The sequence below is a fragment of the Blennius ocellaris genome, assembly GCF_963422515.1.
Source record: "Blennius ocellaris genome assembly, chromosome: 6".
NCBI lineage: Eukaryota > Metazoa > Chordata > Actinopteri > Blenniiformes > Blenniidae > Blennius > Blennius ocellaris.
Window position 1 is genome coordinate 10,360,430 of NC_137655.1, and position 25,240 is coordinate 10,385,669.

General features: G+C 39.7%; 1 protein-coding gene across 1 annotated transcript; it reads left to right on the plus strand.

The window, feature by feature from the left end:
- Nucleotides 1–451: 451 nt before the first annotated feature.
- Nucleotides 452–24,989, plus strand: wnt10a (wingless-type MMTV integration site family, member 10a). Its single transcript, XM_080497542.1, has 4 exons — nucleotides 452–545; nucleotides 2,250–2,515; nucleotides 7,907–8,280; nucleotides 22,535–24,989. The coding sequence occupies exons 1-4, from the start codon at nucleotides 484–486 to the stop codon at nucleotides 23,093–23,095; spliced, it is 1,263 nt and encodes a 420-aa protein (XP_080353668.1). The 5' UTR covers nucleotides 452–483; the 3' UTR covers nucleotides 23,096–24,989.
- The last annotated feature ends 251 nt before the right edge of the window (nucleotides 24,990–25,240 follow it).

Here is a 25,240-nt window from a genome sequence, read left to right on the forward strand (position 1 = left end):
AAAAAAAGTGGGCTGGCGAAGCGCTAAGTGCAGCAGTTTAGAAGACTATCGGTGCGCACTGAAACATCACTGCTCAAGTAGACTTCATTTAGTGCGCCTATAAGCGTCTCCTCTTTGGATGTTACACCGACGCAAAGAACTCTTTGGCCGAGCGGAGTGACCGGCGTGCGTCCGGATGTTTTGGAGGAGAAAAGCATTGACTGTCCCTCCAACTAGTAGCGCCCTCCTTCATTCAGTAAGTTTGGAGGCTGATGAAACTTTTCTTGAATGAGAACTGCGCCGCTGGCTGGCACATCTGGACCCACAGACGCAGGAGCTGTCAAGACCTGATCTGATCTCCTGTCCTCTGATTTTTCATCAAGTTTGAGACGGACTATTGGAATGTGTTTGATTTAAACGCTGCACGCCAAATATTTGCAAGTTGTTGTTGTTGTTTTTTTTTTTTTTTTTTTTTTTAAACGTTATTATTATATAGGCGCAATAATGGATCACTTGCTGCTCAGATTGACATGCATCCTGGTGGTTATCTGCTTCTTGGATAAAAGGTGAGTTGAATTATTATTTGAATAAAGTTAAGCTTTGATTTCAGACAGTTTTAAAGTACCCTTCTCAAGCCTGTTTGAAAAAGTTTATGAATTGAGTTTGATCACATCCTGAATTACAGAATTGTTGTTACAAAAAAATCTAAGTAAATACCTAAAAACTCAATCCATCTTATTTAATAACCCACAGTATACAGGCTGATCTGTTTATAAAACGAAAACAGTTCAGAAAAAACCCCCAAAAAACTTTGCATATAATTTTGTCAAATTTAGTTTTCAATCTAACAACTTTAGTATCTGTCACACATAATGTGCACCATATTCTTGTTGAACAAAGTTGCCAATCAGTCAAATACAGCTCCATAAAAACCGATTGCTGTTGATCTGGATCAACAGTCCAAACAGGAAACAACAGATAGAAACTGAAGGGAAACTGGAATCGCCTGCAGACAAACAGTTATCATGACAGGCATGGCACATGTAAAATAACTACCCCTGGTAGTGTACCAAGTTGTGTTTTAATATTTCAATTATTATCCTAAACTGCTGGGTGCTTTGTCAGAAATAGAAGGGAGTCTTAAATATTGCAAGTCCTTAATTAAAAAAAAAAAAATTACAGACACAAGATCCACAACAAAATTGTAGAAAGAAGTCGTTTGCAAAGTATAGCGACTTCCCTACACATGGGAATGTGTGTGTGCATGTCAGGGTGTGCTCAAAAGTGTGTGAGTGCAGATTGATGTGTGTGTGTCTGCCTGGAAGTATGCTTGCTCACAACTGCATGTGCAGTTGTGTGTTTCGATCCTATGAACACTGAGACAGACAACCTGTGATTTTTGCTTGTAGGGATAATGATAATGAAAAGAAAAAGCTGGACCCCTTCTCTGCTCTCAGACCATTATCAGCACAGGCTGTGTTTTTCTTGTTACTGCTGTTACTGTTTCTCTGTGAAGTTGAAAAGAGCTCAGTCTGCTGTCAGCTGAATTACTATTGTTCACATGATTGATCTGCAGCGGGAACATCAGACTGTTGAGTGAGAGACACACCTTACAGCGAGAAATTATGTGATGGCGATAGTGTTTTTCTTTTATTCATACTATGGATTCAGAAACAAGTGTTTTAATTTTATTTGTACTTTTCTTCAGATGTGTAGTTTAAGTAGTCACGCTTTCAGATGAATAGGTCAAGAGAGGCTGAACTTGGTCAAAATTATAGAGAAAAAAAGAAAAAAGATGCAGGTTTTAGTACAGACACTATTATTGTAAACTCATACGACCCTGAGGACACACATTCCTACTTTTTGTCCCTTCAAAGTCTCAAAATTAACATTCTTTGCTTGAATTTGGCTGTAACTTTGCATAATCAGAGATTGGATCGATCTGAGAAGCAAAGACATAACAATAGATTCAAGGGTGCACTTTCTCATCAAATTGCCAGCATCTGGAGATGGTTTCACAAGTGAACACAGTGTGTATTTTCTAGGTTTTATGGGAATCAACTATGCTGGGGACTATCAAGTCCGGGCGTTTTTGTTTTTTTTGGTACTGTGGGAACTGAGCATTTGCGTGACACCCAAGGAACATTAAAGTAAACCTTACGAGTCCTAACTAGACTTTTGTGACTAACGGAAATGAAACTAACAGATAGGAGAGACTTAAAGTGTGCTTTCTGCCTTGTCAATTACTGGAAATTGTATGCTCCTTGCAGGGTAGACTCCAATGAAATCTTGGGCCTGAAGCTTCCCAACATCGAGCCGATCCTGAATGCCAACACGGTGTGTCTGACACTGCCAGGTTTGACACGGCGCCAGCTGGAGGTGTGCATGCGCAACCCAGACGTGACAGCTTCAGCGATCCAGGGAATCCAGATTGCCATCCACGAGTGCCAGCACCAATTCAGAGGGCACCGCTGGAACTGCTCGAGTCTGGAGACCAGAAACAAAATACCCTACGACAGCATAGTCTTTAAAAGAGGTCAGTTTGATGGCAAATGTCTAAAAATGGATCCTGGCGTATGACTAGTTGAAGTGCAAAGCGCTCAAAGGATTTTTGAGCGCTTTGCATTTTGAAAGATTTGATCAAGAGGATTTTGAACCAGTAAAAGTTTAGTCTTCAAACAGACTGTGATTTCCTCCTCGAACACACTTCCATAAGTATATTTTAAAAGGGATCAGCTCAGAAAGAGTAATAAAAAGTAATAAGATTCAATACAAACATCAATATAATATAATATAATATAATATATTTCTTCAAACAACACTTTGATGAAGAGATTCTTCTTCCCCATGTTTACAACTCGATCCTACAAGAGGTCCTCCCAATACTCAGGTTTACTCTAATCACTCAGGAGCATAGGTTTCCACTTTCTAAACAGCAAACCCTTGCGTTTGTCAGCCATACAAAAGAGTGAGTTGCTTCAGGAGCGGTTAGTCACCTTCAGATTACTAGAGCTTGTGCAGATCATTTTTCATGGATGCTTTTGTAGTGCTTCAAGCTTTGCAAGTTGGCCACAAAGGATGAAAGAGGATCTTCCGAGTTGAGAAGCCCTCAGATGGTTTCATCCCAGGTTATTGACTGGAAAAGACATCAGTTTCTCAGCACCTGGATGGACCGCACAACAATGTCATTGGTAGTTTGAGCTTCAAGTCGAGTTGGCTTTTAATTTTTTCGCGAGCAAGGAGGGAAGGAAGTCTCAGAAGATGAGGTTTCTGCACAAACAGCATGTGCAACATCTTAGAGGGAGTTCTGGAAAATTACCCATGAGACCTGACTGTGATACATGTGTTTATAATAATAACAATAATAATAATAATAATAATAATAATAATAATAATAATAACAAGAAGAAGAAGAATGTTGAAATACATTTTATGAGCCTGAGAGATTTAAAAAAAAATAGCACATGATTTTCTCCACCTTTATGAAACTTCAGTTTTATAACTTTTAATCACAGAAGATTATAGCCTAGCTCTATTGTGAAAACAACAACAACAACAACAACAACAACAACAAAACAATCCAGTGAATGACAACTTGTGGTTATTCATCTCTGGTGTTACTTTCACTGCTCACTGACTCATTGAGGTTCTGTTTGTCATTACTAATAGAGGCAGTTGCTGGATGTCTGGCATCCCTCGTTTGCCTCGGGTGCAGAAACTCCAAACCACTGACATAAACAACCTCTTTAAATCAGATGATTCATCTGTTACATGTTGATACGACAGTCTACAGTAGCTAAAAAATGGATACAACTTAATGTGCTACAGCCATTTGTTGCATGCAGCTCTGCAAAAGGGGGAGGGTGTTCTTTCAATGAGACACACTTACTGACATGGATTATATTACATTGTGGAGATTAGCACAAGATGTCAGTGCAACAAGCCATGGAAAATTAACCGACCGTTGCACGGAAGGCTTATGTATACCAAACCGGTATTTTTGTTTTACACTGTAACAAGTTTATCTCTGGCTTTAAGGAACTTTTGCAGAGGAAAATTTTAATAAAACAGATGTAGTTGAAAACCCTCTCTCGTGCCATCTGTCAATGGAAAAGATTTCTCCATTCCTTCGTAAGATCTTTTAAAAAGTTCCATCCATCCCTTTTCTATTTCGCTTTATCCTACTTAGTTTTATGGGAGACGCTACTTGTTTTAGCATCTGATCCTACTGTGTCAGATGTTGGATCTTCTTCGGCTCAGTCACGGATTTCTCTGCTGATGGTCTGATAACTTTTATGGGCCAATGTTCATTCGTGTTTAGCTTGCATTAAAAACTAGGCTAAAGAGGATGCCATGCAAGACATGGATGGACAGAAATGGGAGAATCGGTCCCTCGCTCTCTGTGTCTTTCTCTCTCCGTCACTGTTTCTGTGTCCTCCCTCGCCGGTAGCTCCTAATGCTTTTACTTTCCTTGCCAGTGCAAGTGCTTGTGAATTTTCTCTCAGCACTTTCCCAACTCTCGGCGGCAAAAGCATAAACCTGTTTAGTCGGTTTCTGTAACACAAAGTGACAGTTTCCTTTGAATCTTTAATTCATTTTGCCACTTCCTCTGCCATCAGTTCAGCCGGGCGTACCACAGCCAGTGAATTATTTGTTAGATTGATTTGTTCCCAGTCTTCCGGGGAGACACGTCGCGGAGCCTAACTCAGAGCTAAAACAGGCTTTCTGCGTGTGAGGATGTGCCTAAGTGACATCCCTCTGCCACCTTGTGTGGGTCAAGGTGGTATGATGCAGGCAAAAGGGGCAGGTTGTGATTTAGTGAGTCAAATCCCAAAGTAAGCTCTTATGTAATCTGTTTTAATAGTTCTGACTTCGTTTTTTCAAGATTCAATTAAATTTTCTTTTCAGGTTTCTTTTTCCTTAACAAATGTGTATCCACAAAACGCAATAGGGAGATCTTATTGGGCTTGAAGGCATTGGTCAGCTGCAGTGGTCGTTTATTGATAGCTAACCAGGGACCTGCAACACCAGTGGGTCTAACACACTGCACAACAACACAACAGAGCAGGGGCGTCCATGTCCTGGATTGCCACTGTCCTGCATGGCTTATGTTTTTCGCAACTACTGGTCACAACTGGACTTTTTTACAAGCTCGATGATGACACCATCATTAGATTCAAATGTGCTCAAGCAGGGAATATTCTAAAATATGCACGGCGGTTGCCCACCAAGACCCAGATTAGACACTCATGCAATAGAATAGAGGCACCCAACCAGGCATTTGGGTTATTACACTTGATTTTATGTATTTCTTCCCTGTGAAGGAAAAATAGGTCAGATACAATGATGGAATTCATCATATTAATGGATGTGATAGCTTTTTTTTTCCATCAGAAGTTTATGGAGACAGAACATAAACATGACTTTGTGACATGACAAAAGTGAAAAATCCATCAAAGGCGTTACATGTTGCATCATACGTTAAGTCTACAAAACAAAATAGCATTAAGGTCATTTGAATGTATAAATAAAGAAATAACATCAAACGTTACTAAAAGGGACTGTTCCAGTTTGGAACATTTTATTTGACTCCAACAAGCAGCCTGAATCATTTCCCTCTTCCAAGTACTGTGCTATAAACTCCTAAGTGGTTTCTTTTCATGTTTTCTTTACAAGTTTCCATTATAATCCTCACTGTTTTCTAAACCAGCGAGTGGCTGCGAGTGGTGCAGTTTTTATAGAACCTGTGGGCACCTTCAGTAAGCTGAAATCTGTGACAACAAACAGCGTGGAGGCTACAAGTGCAAGCTGTTCTTGTTGCATGTCACCTTTCCTGTCCACAGATTCCACGATTGGACATGGAATCTTTTTTCTTTTTGTCAAAATAACCTATAAACAGGGACACGGTGAATGCATGCATGTTTGGATTTCCAGCAAGTGCGAAAGAACTACTGTTACTCAAATTAATTACAGATCAGTCATGGCGGAGTTGCACCCATTACATGTGTTGCCTGCAATCAAGGAGAAGAGGGAATGTGTTTAGCTGTAGCAGCCACACATTTTGTGTACAGATTATACGGACACAGACATTTAACTTCTTCTACCACCAGACGTCAGCTTGGGCCAATTAAAAGTGACTCCAAGGCAAAAGCTGTGGTATGGCTAATCAAGCCCTCCAAGTTAAATACATGTACAGTACAATTGATGGTAGGATTTTATACCAAGCTGTGAAATACAAAAACAAAACAATAAGGGATAAAAGTACAGGCCACCTTAAGAAAAGAACTTCCCATAAGGCTACAAACAAACTTTTTTACATCAACATATACCAATCACATAATCACATGCAAGTTCTGCTTTTCTGGCCAAAACAGCCCTGACCCAACCAGGTATAGATTATAGTATACCTCAAAATGGGTTCTGTGGTATTTGGCACCAAGATCCTTGCAGCAGCTCTTGCGAGTGACAAAATCCGACCTCCACAAGATCAAATGCACAATGCTTCCCTCTTTTCTTTTCATGTAACGCTTTAGATACAGGCCACTGTAGACATGAAAGGTCCCACAGGAGTTACAGTTTTGGAGATGCGCCTACTGGTCTAGTCATCACATTTTGCTTCTTGCTCTCTAATATATCCTACCCACTAGTAACAGGTGCCAGGATAAGCAGGGTAATTCACAGGGATGATCACTTTGAAATTTATGTTGACATACATTCAGAATTGCAATCTTTACAGAGTCATTGCCACAGCTATCTGTTTCAAATGTGAATGAAGTGATATACTGTTCCCTTTCAACTGTCAAAAATCAATGGATTTTCGTAAAATGACTCACACACGCACTGAATTGAAATGGAAGCCGCATTCAGCTGACGGGCAACTCAATTACCCAGGCAGAAAAAGACAGAGAGGCACACCTAGTAATAAATATCCAATGAGCTACTATCTGACAACCATTCTACTTAGTTATAGACAGTAGACTTTCTCCAAGCAGGCTGCAGTGAGTCTATCTTGTACAACTGCAGCAGGACAGACTAAATTATACCTTAGTTCCCTCACAAGCTCTGTGGTGGGAATAGTGAGGGTCTATTCTGCTGCTCCAGAGAGATGACCTATGCAAGTGTTTGGAAGTGTTTGGAACACTTCATTTATGATTGTCCCAGATGTTTCCTCTTGTTTTATGAGTCCCTGCATGTCAGTTTTGACAATGCATATAAAATGTTCAGCTATAAGTTACCTGGTAGAAAACAAAGCGCTGTAACTTCACAATCAGGAACAAACACAATAGGTTTCATGGTACGTGCTACTTATCTGACAAGTTAACAATTTGTATTGAATTTAGCTTTGAGGTGATGAAGTCCTCATGTCTTTAAGTGGTTGCCAAATGTTTTACAGGTTTTGTGAGAAGGGTGAAATAACTTTGTTGCTCTTGGTGATGGTCTATAGATTAAATATAGGAAACAAGAACAAAACCAAGCTTGCAATAATTGAGTCAGATTATACTGGATACTTAAATTTGCTACTTCCTATGCCTAATATTTCACCTGGCATGTCCATGACAGTTGTACACTGGTATGTTCTGCCTGCAGGTTATTGAAAATCCTTCAGTATATCACTTGCAATGCCTCTACAACACCTTTTCAAAGCCTCTGACAAATGCTGGGAGGTTTGCGTGAGATGCTCTTGACATTTTGGACGTTGCAGTAAAACACTGTCAGTTTAAAGAACATGAATTCCATCGTCTGCTTGACAACTGCCACTTTCATTGAAAAAGTTGTGGATTAACCTGAAAGACTGTCATGATGGTTTTTTTTTATGAAACACATACCATTCCTTTCCACCCTTATTGTGACACTTTTTACAGTCCTTTACTCCCAGTTGAGCCCCGACAACAACAACAACATAATTATGCTCTCTTTGCACTCTCAGGGTTTCGAGAAAGCGCTTTTGCATATGCCATCGCAGCAGCAGGCGTGGTGCACGCTGTGGCTAACGCCTGCTCCATGGGCAAGCTGAAGGCATGCAGCTGTGACGAAAAGCGCCGCGGGGACGAAGAGGCCTTTCGTATCAAACTGCACCGCCTGCAACTGGAGGCCATCCACAGAGGGAAGGGCATGGTGCACGGCGTCATGGAGCACTTCCCCGCTGACTTGCCGGGGCCCCAGGACTCCTGGGAATGGGGCGGCTGCAGCCCCGATGTGGAATTCGGAGAGAAGTTCTCGCGAGATTTCTTAGATGCCCGTGAGACCTATAAAGACATCCACGCTCGAATGAGGCTGCATAACAACAGAGTGGGAAGACAGGTGAGTGCAACGTGAGCGTGAGCGTGAGCGTGAGCGTGTGCGTGTGCGTGTGCGTGTGTGTGTGTGTGTGCGTGTGTGTGTGTGTGTGTGTGTGTGTTAAAATTCACACATTTAGCTCTGTTGCCCTGAAACATTTGCTTATGCCAAAAATACCAACATTATATGTTATATAACGTTAGTTGGTTTCCAAGACAGGACTGTCTAATGGCAGTGTAGGACGGTTGCATTGTGGAAAACTTCTAATGAAGCAATTATGATAAGCTCATATCGTACAGCCAAACATCAATTTCTAAACATTTCATAAATTGTTTTATTTGAAGTACACATACAGTATGTTTTGCCTTTGTAAGCAATGATTTTATTACATCCAGGGTACCAGAGAACAGGAGCAATGTAGGATTGCACAGTGGTGTTACCATCATGTTTACAATTTTAACCTAAACCCTATAACTTTACACATAACATCATATTTACTAAATTGCTTCTTTGATAATGATAATGGAGAGCTAATGTTAATTTTGTAGAATTATCATTAAAATATCTCTACCTTGCAGATTGTTAGTTGAAACCTCCTTCAAACAGATCTTAGATGATTCTCTGAAGCAATCTTTCACTGGCTGACATACAGTGACTCTGTGAAAGTGTTCGCCTTAAATCTTCCCACTGCAAGGTTGTCAGAGTCTGAATATAATATAAATCTACTAGATTTTATTCTAAAAGCGTTGTTATCATGTTATCATAGACACAAATTTAGAAACTGTGGTAATTAATACAACTCACTGATATTATTTGTGTTTTTTAAATTATATATTTATTTCGATGAGAAAAATGGATATGATTTCAAAACCAATAGTATATGTATATTAAATAATTTTATTCATAATAATTCATGCTTTAAATAAGCTTTGTACTGTGTTGTCATCATTTGAGAGAGTGCCTCTTAAGTATCTTCCAGTGCAGTGCAAACTGAGGCATTTGCTAATTGACCACAGTGGGAATTCCCTGCAGGATTCTTCTTTTATGTCTTCGTGCACAGCAGTGGGGATTACTTTCAACTCATACTGTTTGTCTGGAGTATGAAGTCTCAACTCAGTTCAAACTCAGATTCAAAGCATGCTGTGATAATATTACTGATTTGAACATGTTCACTGAAACTGACAACATTGCAAAATAATCACGCATCTTTCCTGAACGGCAGGCAAACGTCACTGTCACTTGATAACACTTGGCTCTCATGTCACCACTGATGCTACCTGCATGCACAGTATTCTACTGTAAATAATGGCAAAGCCAAGCATATTGCTGACTTGCTTTTTTGTTAAGGTCATAAAAACATAGCCTATCAATGTACATTTGTGATATATGTAAGTTTGTGTCTGGCATGTGTCTATGCTGAATATCCACAACAGCCTGGGAATTCAGTGTCAGCCATCTTGCCAGTTGAAGATTAGTCAGTGTTGTTTCATTCAACTGTTTGTGTTATTTGTTGATAATTATTTAAGAGTAGCACAATGAGAGACATCACGGAAAAAAAGGAGTATTCAAATGAGGGTTTCCCAGTGGATCTGTTTCTCTGTTTGCATTCACCATGCAGTGATTGAATGGAGTGCTGAGCGAATATAAGCACAAAGTGAAATGTTACAAAATGAATTTGGACGTGTTGGTGGAGGCATTTGTCAAATATGTAGAAATGTGTACTGCTATTAAATATAAATATATTATGAGAGATAAGAGATGGGCGATATATGAGAGATTGGTCAAAATTACCAGAAAAAGATTCAGAAATGATTGTGACAAATGAGAAATAATATGAATAAAAGTTGTGGAGGACCAGAGCTAATTTGCACTTCCTTTTCAAGCATGGGGAATTTAATGTCTTAAACGTTACAATTGTTTTCATCATGTTGCACATTAATCTATCGATATAAAGTCCTTCCAGGAATGTATACATTCTGTAATGCATGCCTGATATTCCTGGAGGAGAAAAATGGAATGTGTTATTTCTTTTTTACATCTGTCGGATGTGATTCATCTATTTTCATCAGTAGATTAGGCCCATTGTGTGGACTACTTTGGTTTTATGTCTGCAAAAAAACAGGCCATGGTGGTTGAGGCTATTGAGTGTAGTAAATATATGTATTATTGTCTGGAACAATAACTAATTTTGTTCATCAGTAGATTTTCAGATCAGCTCAAGGATGTTTTTCAACTTATTCTGTCTTTCAAAGTACTTTAAAAAATATAAAATGGCAAACTCAGATGATGTCCTAGCTATGATGCTATAGTGAACACTAACTAATCAAATACTCTTTGGAGGTATTAACAGATTGCATACAGAATAAGGCCAAGACATGAGTCCAAAAAGAGGATTCCATCTGTGTTGTGCATATTTGGACTGTTTCTACTGGATAGAATTGTTTTCCTTACCTTGTCTTGTCTTTTTTTTTTTTTTTTTTTTTTTTACAGTTGAATGCGCTGAATTAAATAAATAAACAAATAAACAAACAAACAAATGCCCCGTCATGTGCTGGGTTGGTTAGCCACTTAGGAAACATGCATGGTGTATGCTACTTGTCAACACTTTTAACTTGTTTCCAAAGAAAAAGATGTAACTGAGAGTGAAAAGCCCCAAGGTCCAGCACTGTCGTGGTGCAGAGACAAGAAGCAACCATAAATTGCTTCATTGTTCCCTGTTTCCTCCTGCGTAATTTGTGCTGTATCTTTTCATCAGTTTACTTCTGGTTTCCTTGATTATGCAGACAAAACACAAATGTGGAGTGCGTCAGCCTAACTCAACAACAGCTGGTCTCTGTGCAATAGCTACATGGATGCCCTTTGTCATAGGAGTGGATCTGGTGACATAAACTCCAATTAAAGCTGTGGACATGTGGTGTAAACACAGGTGAGCATGACTGACATGACGTGGAGAGTAGTGAACTAGTGAACAACTGAAAGAGAACAATTGATCTATTTAGTCATTCTCATTGTGTTCCAATGAAGTGGGTAATGTCAGACATGCATTGTTTCATTACGAACACCTTACATACACAAATCCTGTGAAGCCTTTGCTTGTCAATTTAGTTTAGTAAAGCCCGAAGAAATGCAGAGTACACCAAAACCATGTCAGTTGACGATTATGTTCATCAAACTTCTATTATAGTTAGGTTCGTAATGAGCTGGGGCCTGTCTCACTGAACACTCAGTGGATGACAGGGCCATCTCAATCGATTATCACAACAAACGTGACAATTCGTAATAGAACAAATCATGACTATCAATTAACTTAGGGTTAATTAGGGCAACTGAAATACCTAGGGAAATCCCATACAAGTATAGCAAGAACATGCAAACTCTTGTGAACTATGCCCAGACACAGACAGCATAAGGAAATTATTCCTACTAATCTCAGATACGCACTTAAACAGTGCCATGATTTGTTGACTTTTGAGTGGGCTTGGGCATAGTAGTTCCCCTGGCCAGAGCCACTTAGAGTGTGAGGATGAACACAGACAATCTACCATTGTCATGGTTTGTTATTGCACACTTCACTAGAAGTCACATAGTACGAGGAGAAAGAATAATTTCTTCAGGATTTGTGTTTTTTGAAACTCTACTCATGCTGTGGTGTGTTTTACACACACAGACATCCACCTGCCTGATCCAAGCATTGCTCCCCATCTATGAGCAACTGTAGAGCTGGTGATCTGTCTCGCAGGCTTTTTCATTCCTCCATTGACCTTTGTGAGTTCTGTCATCTCTGAAACACACCTGTACTCCACTTAAGTGTGACAGGTATTGTGCCGGACTGCTTTATTTTGTGACATTGTTGATTTTGACAATAGTCATACTGGCTTTTTTTACTTCAGTATAAGAAGGTGGAGTAGGGGAGCAATTCTACTACTGACAGTTAACTAAAACATCTCAATGCAATGATTGCTTGCCGCTAAACACGGCAAAGGTTACAAAGCAGAAACCGTGTTGCTGAGAGCTACATAGAGTTTGCTGGATCTTTATCAACTAATAAATCTGGGATTCGTGGACTACCACAGTCTGAAGATTATTTATTTTATCTGTTTAACAAACAGATGCAATTTGCACCTGGTAATTGGTGAGCAAAAGGCAATGAAAGAAATAGAAACTATGCTGGAGGGGTGTGTAAAATGGTTACTGTAGAGCAAGCTAGAGAAAAAAGTAGGAAGAGACAATAAACAAATTTATGAGCTGTTACTGTACATGTGATTTACTTCAAGTGTTATAGAGAACAGCAACAAAACCCCATTAAGTTATCACACGTGCCCATGCATGCACACACACACACACACACACACACACACACACACACACACACTAAAGCGAGTGGACACATGGTCTCAAATCAGGATCAAACACCCGTCAGGTGGGGCCTCAAAATAATGCTTCCCCTTCCCATGTGTCCTTTCCTCCCACCTACCCACCTCTACCACCATTCCACCTTCTCCGCCTCCCCTTCCTTGCTTCGCCACCCCTCCCCACCCCCTCCAGAGTAGCAGTCTTTAAGCAGAGGAATGCGGTGGTTTTTTAGCGGGGTGTACATGTCGCCTCATGCCCACCCCAGGGTTCTCACGACGTCCCGTCTTGTTTTTAGCCCTAATTAGTGGCTGCTGGCAGTTTGGAAACAGATGTTTAAAACCCTGCAAAAGATTTTAGACTTCAAACACAGAGGCGGAAAGTAGAAAGAGATTCGCCCTTCCTCCCCCCCCCCCCCCCCCCCCCCCCGCCCTCCCCCCCACCTCTTGCTGCGTTCTGCCTCCTCCTACTTCTCTCCTGCAGAAGCTGCAAAGGGGGAGCCAATAAAAACGTATGGATAAATTATGTCACCATATTGAGAACTTTGTTATAATGTTGAGTACAAGCATTAGCTGCTGCATTTTATATTCTTATAGCACAGAAAAATAACATTTTACTCTGAATGTCTGATAAACAGTAATGTACAACATTTGTTGTTTAGTTCACAATTTCTCACTTTTATTGCACAGGAAGCAAATTTTCAGAGGCCCAATAAATACTGCAAGGAAATGGTAAGAGCAGTTTCAAGAGACTGACCATGTGTATTGGGTGACTGCTGCTCATGCACATGAAAACAAACCGGTGGGCGGCAAATGTCTTGGATACATCTTCTGAGCGCACTAATCCATCGTTTAGAGCGCACACCTCAAAACAAATGTTTGGCACGCTTCCTGGCGTTGGTGTTGCAGAGCTCAGAGCCATGTCGAGGTTCTGTTGAATCCTGCCTGTTCGTTTGGCAGGTGGCAACAGTGCTGGGTGTGCAGCAGTATGCTGTTTTATTGACAAATGTCCTCTGGTAATTACAATTTACCATCAGTGCCCAAGTTCAGCTTCAGGGGTGGAAGGTGAGATTGTGCATGACGCTTCAGGAAGGAAACTATAGATTTCAACTGCTTTTTTTTTATATTTATTTTTGGCAACTCACTTTCCAATACTGGAACACAGCAGAGACATTTAATCTCAAATTTCACAAAAGATTGTAAGCGGTTTAATTCACGATTGCACTTGTATCTTTGGTATTTTGTTTACTGATATTCAGCAGGACCTACACTGGTATGTGGAAGAAGCAGTGTGTGGTGGGATGCAAGGCATTCTGAAAGAAGTGTGTGTGACATGATGTATATCAAAGGAAAATGTGTGAATGTCCTAACCTAAACTAACTTTTTACATTTCAATGAATTCATTTTTTTGAATATATATATATATATTTTCCTTTTTTTTTTTTTTAATCATTAAAAAAATTATTCTTTTATCAAAATTTCTTGATTTATATTTCATTTGTATGGTTTTTAGGGTATAGTGGAACTTCATTGTATGCCCTAACATTGCATTTCCACAAGACAGATCAATTGGTGGGAAACTAAAGTGCAGATGATGGAATTCCCCTTTATACTGATACCACATAAAAATCCGGTATATTTTTGTGACGCTGATGTTTTCGAGCAAGTAAAAACTCAGTGTTGTTTATGTCATGGCCGAGCCTTGCTATACCCGAGCATGGAACACACTAAAAGATTTATTGAAGTCATAATGAATTTGAGTAGTACTCCTTCCAGATCCATCCAAACCAGCAATAGCCAGGCTCCTCAGACCATTTTATGGCTAATTTAAAACTACAGCCATGATAAACTGCTCTTGAGAGACCATCCACATTAAATCCTTGACTCAGAACCCACAAAAAAGGGCAAGTGTGTTTGATCAAAAATAGGAGCATTAGTGTAGGGTTTGTTCTGTGCTCTGTTTTGTATCATCAGCGGTGTGTGGAACATTCCTGAGTCCTGACAGTGCAGGGGAAATGCATTTGATCTGACCAAACACACACACACTCTGTCCTCACAACTCTCCTTTTTTAAACAAACACACACATACACGTAAGTATACACTTAAGACTTAAGGTTTCATCGCAAGAGCACAAAGCAGGTGGAAGTGCTTATGTTGGTAATAACATTTTATTAGTCTCTAAATTAGAGCTGTACACTGTGTGTAATTAACACACACACACACACACACACACACACACACACACACACACACACACACACACACACACACTCTAATGTAGTATAGATCTTACTGTATACGATGGTAATGTATTTGCTAACTAATTGCATGTCATTTTGTTTGCATGTGTTTGTGTGTATTTGTCTGCTTGCGCTAAACCGATCTTTTGAAGCGAGGCGTTTGATTTGTTTAAAGTGATGTCTGGGTTTAATGTGTTGCTGTGGGATTTGTTTGTGTGCTTTGATATCGCCTCGGCTTTCTGCTTGGCTTTAAAGGTCCTTTAGTGGATTTTCTTTGAACTGACAAACGTGGAGCAGCGCGCAGACTAGTCTGCTGTTTATTTGTGAGAAGGGTCGATCATGGGACATACAGAGGTGGGTAAGGGTTTTCCCAAACTTTTGATGACACAGGGGAAAATAAGTGAGACCAGCAAAAATGGAAATACCTTTTTCCAGTGCAATTTAGGTGATGATGCGGACTGGCACTGAGGTTACTCAACTACTGTTTGAAGACTAGTTAACAAAGCACACATTTGGCATCATGATCACACAACTCCTTTCCATAGAAGAGGCATTTGGCACACAAACAGTTCATTATTATCAACTCCTCCACGTTGTATATTTGCCTACGCGTTTTGATATTGTGGCGGTTGTCATGCCACACCACAGGATCCTCCTGCTGGTGCAAGTCATTACCAACTGTGTCATTACAACTGAGTCACCTCTGATTCAGCTACATCTTCATATGTGGTTAAAGATTCCAAATCAGCGTTATATCAGACACAAAAACTGTGCTAACATTTGCATCTATGGTGGGCTGGAGACGTGGAGCACAGTATGAGTTCAGGTGCATGCAGGTAACAAATAAGTGCATTTGTAATTATTTTATATTCAAACACAAATATAAAAAACAGAGTGGCTGTTATTATATGAAGCATACTGTTTTCGAACTGAACATAATATAATAAAGATTTTGAGGATGTGATAAATACAATCAAATATATTGACATCCATTTCAAGCCATTTTAAACACACAAAAAGGTCAGTGGTGTAGTGGTTGATACTCTCATCTCATTACAAAATCAATCTCAGTTCAAGCCCAGGTACAGCTTTTGGGCTCTTCTCTGTGGAGTTTGCATAGGAGTTACCGCCAGCTTTTCTGGTGTCAATCCCACGCTCCAAGTACATTCTTGTTGAACACTACTGTACCCTCTCTGGGTACAGACAGCGATGTAGAATTTTGTCCAGCGTATTGAGTACATTTGTCCTCTCAGGCTTTTAGCTGGAGACGTGGGCCAGATGTTACCACCTTTTGTTTATCCCCTTTGGTTTCTTTTGCTTTCAACCAAAGCGTCAATTTTTTTTTTTTTTTAACAAAATAATCTCCTCTAAACCAAACGGGGGGGGGGCTCAAAATGTGGTCACAAGGTTCTGATCTTCAGTTTACTTCATCCACTAATCCAACTTACACAGTAGTCTGCTTGTACTTTTCCCTGGTCTACTGTATTATGTAGCCTCCAGTTGTAGTCTGCCACCAACATGTCGTATTTGATCTCTGTCTGGGGTTGTTTTATAGATGCCTCTGTCTACACTCTAAGCCCATTAAAACTTGCCAGATGTTTGTTTCTAACTATGGTCCACCACCACCTTTGAAGGAACTACATTTCTGTCGTGTTTGTGCGATGAGTTTATCATGAAAAGACATGGTTTTCATTGTTCTATCCAGTTTATCATATGTTCAGAAGGTAATCTTCCTTTAAAAAGAACTCGACACTTGGAGTTGTTACTCTTTATAGGACTTGTTACTTCATAATGCCACGAGCCCAGTTGACATGTGAGTTGAGATCACAGTGATAATAGATTGATCAATTCTACAATAAAGTGACAGTGTTGAAGGTGCACCAGGGATAAAACAAATTGAAATAGGAGTTATTTCATCTCACGCTGTCGAAACAATAACTGACACAGGCGCAATTGGACTGCTGACTGCAATGAAATCCATGCGGATCACAGCAGCGGACCATGAGAACTGAGCCTGGATACATTATCAGTTTGATGGATGGGCCTGTTTTTGCGATAAGACGCGTATACACACACACACACACACACACACACACACACACACACACACACACACACACACACACACACACACATACACACACACACACACACACACACACACACACACACACACAAAGAAAGAGATCATCATAGCATTATCTCCTCATCTCATCTCCATTTACTCTTCTTTCCACTCACTTCTGAATTCACAGTACAACTTCATTCAGTCGTCCAATACTTTTCCCCTCCTTCTTCTGCAAGACCCAAATTGTCTTTAGGATCGATTCTCATGTTCCACAACAAATCATTACATCAGTTTGTCTTCTAGTTTTCACAAGAAGAGAATCAAAAACACTAAATCTGCAGACACGTAGCCTTTTTTGTTGTTCTGTTTCCTTTCTATCTCTTCTTTCTTGCATACAGCAAGGTGTAGGTGAGATGGAACAGAATGATGTCGGGAAATCACAACCTTTCATCTGATCATCAATCAGCAAGTCTGACTCCTAAAGTTGTTGAGATTTGGAAAAACACTGTTAAGGTGTATTTAAGAGAGACTGGAAGTTTATTATACTAAATCAATCATCGCTTCAAAACTTATTTCTTTACTTTGATCTTCAGAGAAATTGGTCATATTAGCCACTGGATGGTCTTTGGCTTTATAATTTCTTCCTTTTGCAATGACAGTGTTGACAGGATTTTGCATGCGTACTTCACATAATCATAATTCTTAGAACATTTATGATGCCTACAAAACTCAAAACGTACCAGAAAGAAGCACCAGGGCCTCTGCAGAATAATGAACCAATTACAGACTTCACAGCCACATATTTGTATCATGTACCATCAAAAACCTGCAAGTTGCATTGACTCACTGTGGTGACACCTGTAAATAAGGAAGAGCTGAATAGAAAATGTATGTCATCTTGGTAAGTGCCAGAAGCCCTCACTCATTGTATGCTTCTCGACAATTTTACAGCCATAAAAGAAAAAAGAAATCCTTCTGACCCAAGTGTAATTATAGACTTTGAGCAGTTAACCTTGGATAAGAAAGGTCACTATGGGGAAGAAAAAACAATCAACCTTGAAAATCTTCTGAAGAAATCATTGAAATGCAATACCAGATTTTCATTGTATTGTTTTAAACTCAGGTTTAACTCTTAATTTATCTCCACTGCTTGGACAAAATGTTTCAGACTAATACACCTTTGTCAGATGATTTGGCACACCACATGTCATAGTGACAGACCACGTTTAATAGAGCAAGAAGAGACAGCTTCCCTACTTCCTATAAACTTGTTGAGCGTCTGCATTGTAGGTGTTTGCCTTTCATCTCCCCGCCCAAAGCGTCCCTGACATTTCCCTCACACGTGAAGTATGTTTCACCCAAAGTCATGTCTTTTGTTGAGGTTTTAGGGGCATGAAAACAAGCTCTGCTGAGTGTGGGATGTGCAACAGGCTTTGTGACATGTAATGAATAGACACTGCAGATGTTATTTCCTTGATTCTACATTAGTCTGGAGTTGAGTTAATTATTTTAATCTGCTGCTTTTTCCATATAAATCAAGTCCAGTCTTTAAAAGTTTGGATCTTTACTCAGAAGGAAATTAGGTTGTAAAAATAACTGACTGTCTGACGGAACAAAGTAAAGAACGTCTCTCACTGAGCTGTGATATATTGGGACTGGAATTCTCTAAGGAGTTTCAAGAGTACCAGGGAAGGATCCTTGCAAAGAATCACAATCATATATTATAATTTTTTTCCCCCCCAAAATAGTGTGTCCAAGTCATCAAAGTTGTCTTTGACTCTTTTAAGTGATGTCTCTGAAGATAAGATAGATAAGCGTGTGACAGTTTATGAGCTTCATTTTGCTTGAGGTCTGATGGAAAAAATGATTGTTGCACATGGGAGAGACCCTGTTTTTATGAGGTCAGCAATCCTCACTTGTCTCCTGACTGCTGCTCAACGTTCATGTGTCTGTTGCAAGAAATTCACAAAACTCCAACATCGCTAATTATATCTGGGCAAATGTCAAGTGAGTATTGTGTGACATGCGTGCAAAATTCACCTGGAGTGTGTTTTAGAGTCTTGCAAAATGTACATGGCATACACAGTGTATACATTTAGTTGGATTGTAAATCCAAACATAATTATATCTTTCCATGTATATTTCTGTCTTCAACTAGTCGTGTCTTGTTGCATCCCAGTAAGTTTGAGGTTTAACATAGAGCTCTTTTCTATTAGTGGCACATTTTCAGTTATGAACAGATCATTTCATTTTATTATATTATATCATTTTATCTTAATGATCAGTCAATAAATCATTGTCTCTCAAACAATATTCAAATTCAGCAAAAAGTATATCCATTCTTTTAAAAACTGCACATTTGACTCATGCCACAAGCTTCCTTGAAAATGTCCTTTCTCTGTGGAGGGTTTGGGTCAGTCTGAGACCTGTATGTTGGTTAAATCTATGTTGGATCTGAACACACATTATATTGATCAGTTCTGATCCATTAAAATAGTCAATTGTGGAAGAGCATCATTTTTTAAGTAAGACTCTTCAGGATTGTGCGGCATGTGACCAACAAAAGTAGTAGTAAAGTGGTTTAGCTACAGTAAACAAGTTACTTCACAGTACAACTACAGTCCTGCAGGATTGACGGTTCTGCAGTCTGAAATTCAGACACTGTTCAACTCATGGGCTTCACAGTTTTAGTTAAGATGTCAAAGAAATTGTACATTTTTGAGAGTAAAGAAATTCACATAAGCCATTTTTTACATAGTTCTCTAGTTAATGATCCCTTAGAGTGCTTTCCTTTTTTACCCAGTCACATTTTCTCTGTTTATGATTACAAATAGCACTTTTTGGCAGAGTTTTTTTTCCCTTCTCTGCTGTTCTTTGAAACCCCCATCCTGCTGTGACTGCACCATCAAACAGTAGCAATGTGGATGCAATTATGACTCCTGGGTCAGTTTGTCTCTTTAAGGTTTAAGTGGGTTTGAGCGTTTCATGATTACAGACTGTGCTGTGTGTTTAAGGCCAGCACGTTTGTGATTCTGGGGTTGCCTTTGCCCCAATATAACAAAAAGAGAGAGAGAGAGAGAGAGAGAGAGAGAGAGAGAGAGAGAGAGAGAGAGAGAGCGAGAGAGAGAGAGAAGAAACCAGGAGCTGCAATCTGAATCCAGTGCAAGTGCTGTTTGGGCTATTATGGAGTTGTTTACTATAAAGTCTCAGCCTCTAGTATCTCTTCACCACTGATCACAGCCTCTTTAAACCTTCCTTTCAACACTCTCAATAACAGTGGAACTGTGTTTATCCAGAAAAGTGCACTTTCTGTTTGCCCTGACACATTATGAGCAAAACATGAAATGATGCAAAGGCTGAAAATATTTTGCATTCTTTTGCAGAATTGCTATAATAAACCATGTGAGTAAATTCAAACTGCACCATCCAGGTTTCTAACATTTAATTTTCTGAAATTTGCAACGTTACTGGCAGGTTTGATGAGTGATGGGTTAAATGTGGGTTTAAACTTTAAATGATTTTAACAAAGACTGACTGCATTTATCTAAATAAGTCAGAGATCTCTTTACACGTACTCTAAAGGGTGCTCCTAGATTTCTAGCGGTGACCAAGGCAGTACATCTGGATTTTGAAGTTTAAAAAAAAATTACAAATTAAAACACTAACTTAAGAGCGTAACAAGAGTAAATTCCTCAGCTGGCTTTGCCATGACTTTCGTCTGCCAACAATATTTTCTATTTTAAAGTCACATTTAGCCTTTTTGACTGACTTATCTCTTCGCATTTGCCAGAACGGTCCAACATGTTTCAAAGCTTCCTCCACAACACGTCCGACTGCATGGTATCACAGTTTTTTGCTTGTGGGTGCTCAGCGCTCCATTCAGCTCTCCGTGGTAGATGCAAACAGATGAAAATCATCATTGGCATATAAACAGGGTCTAAAACATACAAAAAAAAAATCATAATTAGCATATATCTGAATCATATCATTTTCTTGTCATCCACAAAACTAATGCAAACTGATAGCACAATCGATGTGCATGAGTGTGCAATCTTGTTGACTTTATACAAAATCCTACTAAATCAGGCCAAGCTGAACACATTTACAGCCTCAATATGAAAAAAAATATTTTTAATAGTATGTTTCCTTTCATTAATATCTTTAAATGAAGATGTGATTCTTGGATGGGAACTAAAATAAATGAAATACATTTCGGCTGCATCTGCAGCCTTCCTCAGAGTGTCAATTGACGTGTGATAATGTGTTGGTCTTTATCAGGTGACCGGCCTGACAGATCTCTCAGATTCTGATTCCCCTTCATCACAGGCCATGGTCTCCCACTTCCTAAACTCAATGGCCTCCTTTATCCACTGTTTGAGCTTGTTTTCCTCCAATGTAATGACCCTTCCCTTATTCCAGTTCATGATGTGGCTGTTTCTTTTGCAGTGGCCGGTGATGGCTGATTTTGCATTTACTTGTTCTGCTGTGTCTTTTTTTAATTCTTAATAAAGAATCCATGCCATATGTATTTAGAACGATAAAATGAACACAATTCAACTAAAATAAATGACATCCCACTGCCTCAGGTTCACACGAGCACGAAATATAAACATTTTGATTCATAAGCATGCACACAAATACTAATTCTAGGCAGAAGGAAGGGAAAGAAAATGTTTTTGTCTGAAGTTGATTTTTAGTGTCTGACTTATTATAATCTGTCTTTTTGAACACGTGTTAAATGAGTTTAACTGCACACATGTTTAGTCTTTGTGGGTGTGCATACATGTGTGTGAGGGAGTTTGTGTGTTGATAGGGGCTGTAGCAGCATCTGTCAGTCCTCTGGGTGGCCCAGTTTTCCTGTTGGTAATTGGATCTTAAAGTTTAGGAATTGTGATGTCTGATAAACATACACACCAACACAAGGTCACACACATGCATGCAGATCAGTGAGACGGACGTAACTTAGTCCATGCATTTAGGTTTTTGTTTGTGTGTTATCAAAAGTAAGTAATGCTCTATTGCATTCCATGCACCTGTATCTTATATTAGGAATAAAACATTATGTGTGGTGTTTTTTTTATATTGTAGTTTGTTCGATGGACAAGCTGACTGTCCGTTTCTATTTTGTTCCAATGGCTGACTTAAAACCATTAAAGTGAAAATATGTAAATAATGTAATGCTCTGATGCCTAATGTGTTGCTACATGTGGGTCAAGCTTGGAGCTGATGCCAAAAGATGAATAATGACCCTACTGTCTGTTTGGGTAATGCCTGCATCCATCTGTGTTATTTGATATCAGCATGTTTAACAACATACTCAGAGTCAGACCACCTGGCTTTTTTCAATGTGCACCAATATTTCTTCAGGGCTTTACTTGTCAGTTTATACTGGAACAGTGGCTTGCTTGCAAGAACAAATGAAAAACATTGAACTGAAGCCAGAACAGTGTGAAATATGAAAGGCAATCTGAATCTTGCTGTAGATTGAGTTTCAAATTAAAGCAGCAATCTAGAAAATCACCAACCCTTCTCATTTTCTGTCTCCTCTCCCCCTGCTCACCCCCTCATCTCTGCTCACTTCCTTGCTCCATCCCACTCTGTCCTTTTGTCCGTCTCCCAGGTGGTGCTCGACCACATGAGGAGGAAATGCAAGTGCCACGGGACGTCGGGGAGCTGCCAGCTGAAGACCTGCTGGCAGGTCACTCCAGAGTTCCGGGTGGTGGGCTCCATCCTCAAAGAGCGCTTCCACATCGCCACACTCATCAAGGCTCACAACCGAAACACTGGACAGCTGGACCACTCCCACCACAACCATCACAGGGACCACAACCATCACCACCACAACCACCATCATCAGCACAACCATCACAGGGACCACAATCACCACCATCACCACCATCACTCGCACCGGCGGCGGCCTAGCATCAACGAGCTCGTCTATTTTGAAAAATCGCCAGATTTCTGTGAGCGGGATCTGGGGTCAGACTCGGCAGGCACACAGGGCCGGATCTGCAACAAGACCAGTCCTGGCATGGACAACTGTGAGAGCCTGTGCTGTGGGAGGGGTCACAACATCTTACAGCAGACGCGAAGTGAACGTTGTAACTGCAAGTTTCACTGGTGCTGCTATGTGGTCTGTGAAGAGTGCAGGATAACAGAGTGGGTCAGTGTTTGTAAATGAAGAAATGCACAATGAAAGACTGAATACAAAAAGCCAAGAAAAGAGATGTTTTAAAATACAGACTATTAGCTCCAAAAGGGGGACTGTAATCCACATGCCCCAATTCCTTTGTTTTTTGCTAAGGACTGCAGTTTTTTTTCTTTGCAGAAACAAGAGCAAGAGTAATGCTTGGCAGCAGTGTAGCCAGCAGAAAGAGAAATACAGTATGTATGTTGGTAACGAATTTGCATATGCAGCATATGTCGGAAAGTCGCCACGACTCCGGGACTCCCTGTTGAGACCACAGCTATATTGGATGAGTGTCTGAAAAAAAAAAAGGAAAAGAAAAAATGGAGTGACAGATGGCTGCAGGACATTCAAGCAAGCATAGAGGGAGAGGTTGTAAACAATAAGTTACAAACCAGGAAAAAGTGAAATAGTAACATAAATATGCATGAAACTTTGAAAAAAAGAAAAGACACACATGCAGATCATACAATAACAATAAATGCTTTGATAGTACAGTGCGACATGAATCCAGCCATGCAGACCTTTCATGTCAGAACTCATACGGCACAGGGGTTAACACAGGACACCATATCTGAAGCACTTAATGGTATTTACCTTGGTCAACAATAATCCAGAGCTTTTTATATTTATTTATTGCAGCTATCGAGTTGTATTTAGGACACATCGGGCTCAACGGACACTAGATGTAACAGTCATTATAATAATGGGAGTTTAACGCTGCCAGAAATTATTTGTAAAGTACATTTGCACACTTTAAAAAGGAAGATGGAGTTTAGTTCCATGACACAGAGGACATGAATTGCATTAGACTTTTGTTGTGTTTGAAGACAACAGCAACTAAGAACTAAGAAAGTGGCTCAAGTTAAAGTCAATCAAAAGACTGATCTGAAGCCCTGATTGCTGCTTCCTGGGAATCCTCATATCAGTAGCCGAGAGCGTTTCCTTTCCTCTAATGGAGGATGTTGAGATAAGATTAACACAAATGAGCTTCAAACTGTTTTAGAGCCAGTTTCACTCCTAATCCACATAACAGGATTGATATTGTCAAAATCATATTAAAACACTGCCTTGCACCACTGTTTCCCTCCAATAATAGAGCACGTGGTCCTAAATGATGTATTCTAAAACGTACCATGTGTGGTCCGTGTTGCGTGTGGTACGTAATGTAACAGAAGACTGTCAAGAGCGCACAGTAAACCTTCATTTAACAAGTGCAGTTTTCAACCCCATTCGAACAGCACTGTAAATAAAAATGAATAATGCTGCACAAATGCCATCATTAATTTCAAAGTGCCTCGGGAGACTGAGTGCACACCAACAGGCTCCAGTTCCTCACACTATAAACATCCCGAACTGTCATCAATCAAAGTGTTTCCTGTTTTGTGATGCAATGTACTGTGTGCAACACTGTAAGCTTCTTGTAAAATATCTACACTCACCTTCCTTACACTCCTTTAATGTGTACAACAGGGATCTTCTGATATCAGCGTAAAGTATATGTAGTATATATAAATGAACACTGATGTGGATGATTGCTTATGTACATATAAGATCATATTTGATCTCAAGAAACTTGTATGAGTCAGACTTCCTATCAGACAGTGTAATTTATTGTAAGCAAATATATTTCTGTGTTAAAAAGCAGAGAGGGGGGTGGGGGGGGGAGGTGGAATCTGGGTTTGTGGTTCCAGTGTAAAAGATGAATATGGTCCTGATAAGTAGTTTGCACATACGGAACTGTGTCCAGAAAAACTCTGGGGCGATATCAGTAATATGCATTTTTTTTGTCATAAATGTAATGTATGTAAGTATTTTTATGTTTTAATATGGTTATTATCTAAGTTATTTTATTTTTGTGGATAACTTAATATTTGTAAGGCAATAAAGACAGACCATAATAATAAAAAAGTCTTTAATGTGATGAATAAAAAATGTATGAACAGTGGATGCGGTAATTCAAGCATTTTGGTTTATTTTGTTGAGGAAAAACTGCAGGTGTCTACACAATGATCAACTTCAATTAGGCTGTATTAGCACTATGTGGGTCAGTCTGATAACTGATTCACTCATTAAATCCAGCTAAAATCACAGTGAACAAAACTGCTGAAATGAACTATGCACGGAGCAGCAGATAAG

Bases quoted from the DNA above. Each gene is read 5' to 3' on its own strand.
- wnt10a (XM_080497542.1), top strand. From the start codon at position 484: ATGGATCACTTGCTGCTCAGATTGACATGCATCCTGGTGGTTATCTGC. The intron at 546-2,249 runs GTGAGTTGAATT...TGCTCCTTGCAG, and splicing joins ATCTGCTTCTTGGATAAAAG to GGTAGACTCCAATGAAATCT. The intron at 8,281-22,534 runs GTGAGTGCAACG...TCCGTCTCCCAG, and splicing joins ACAACAGAGTGGGAAGACAG to GTGGTGCTCGACCACATGAG.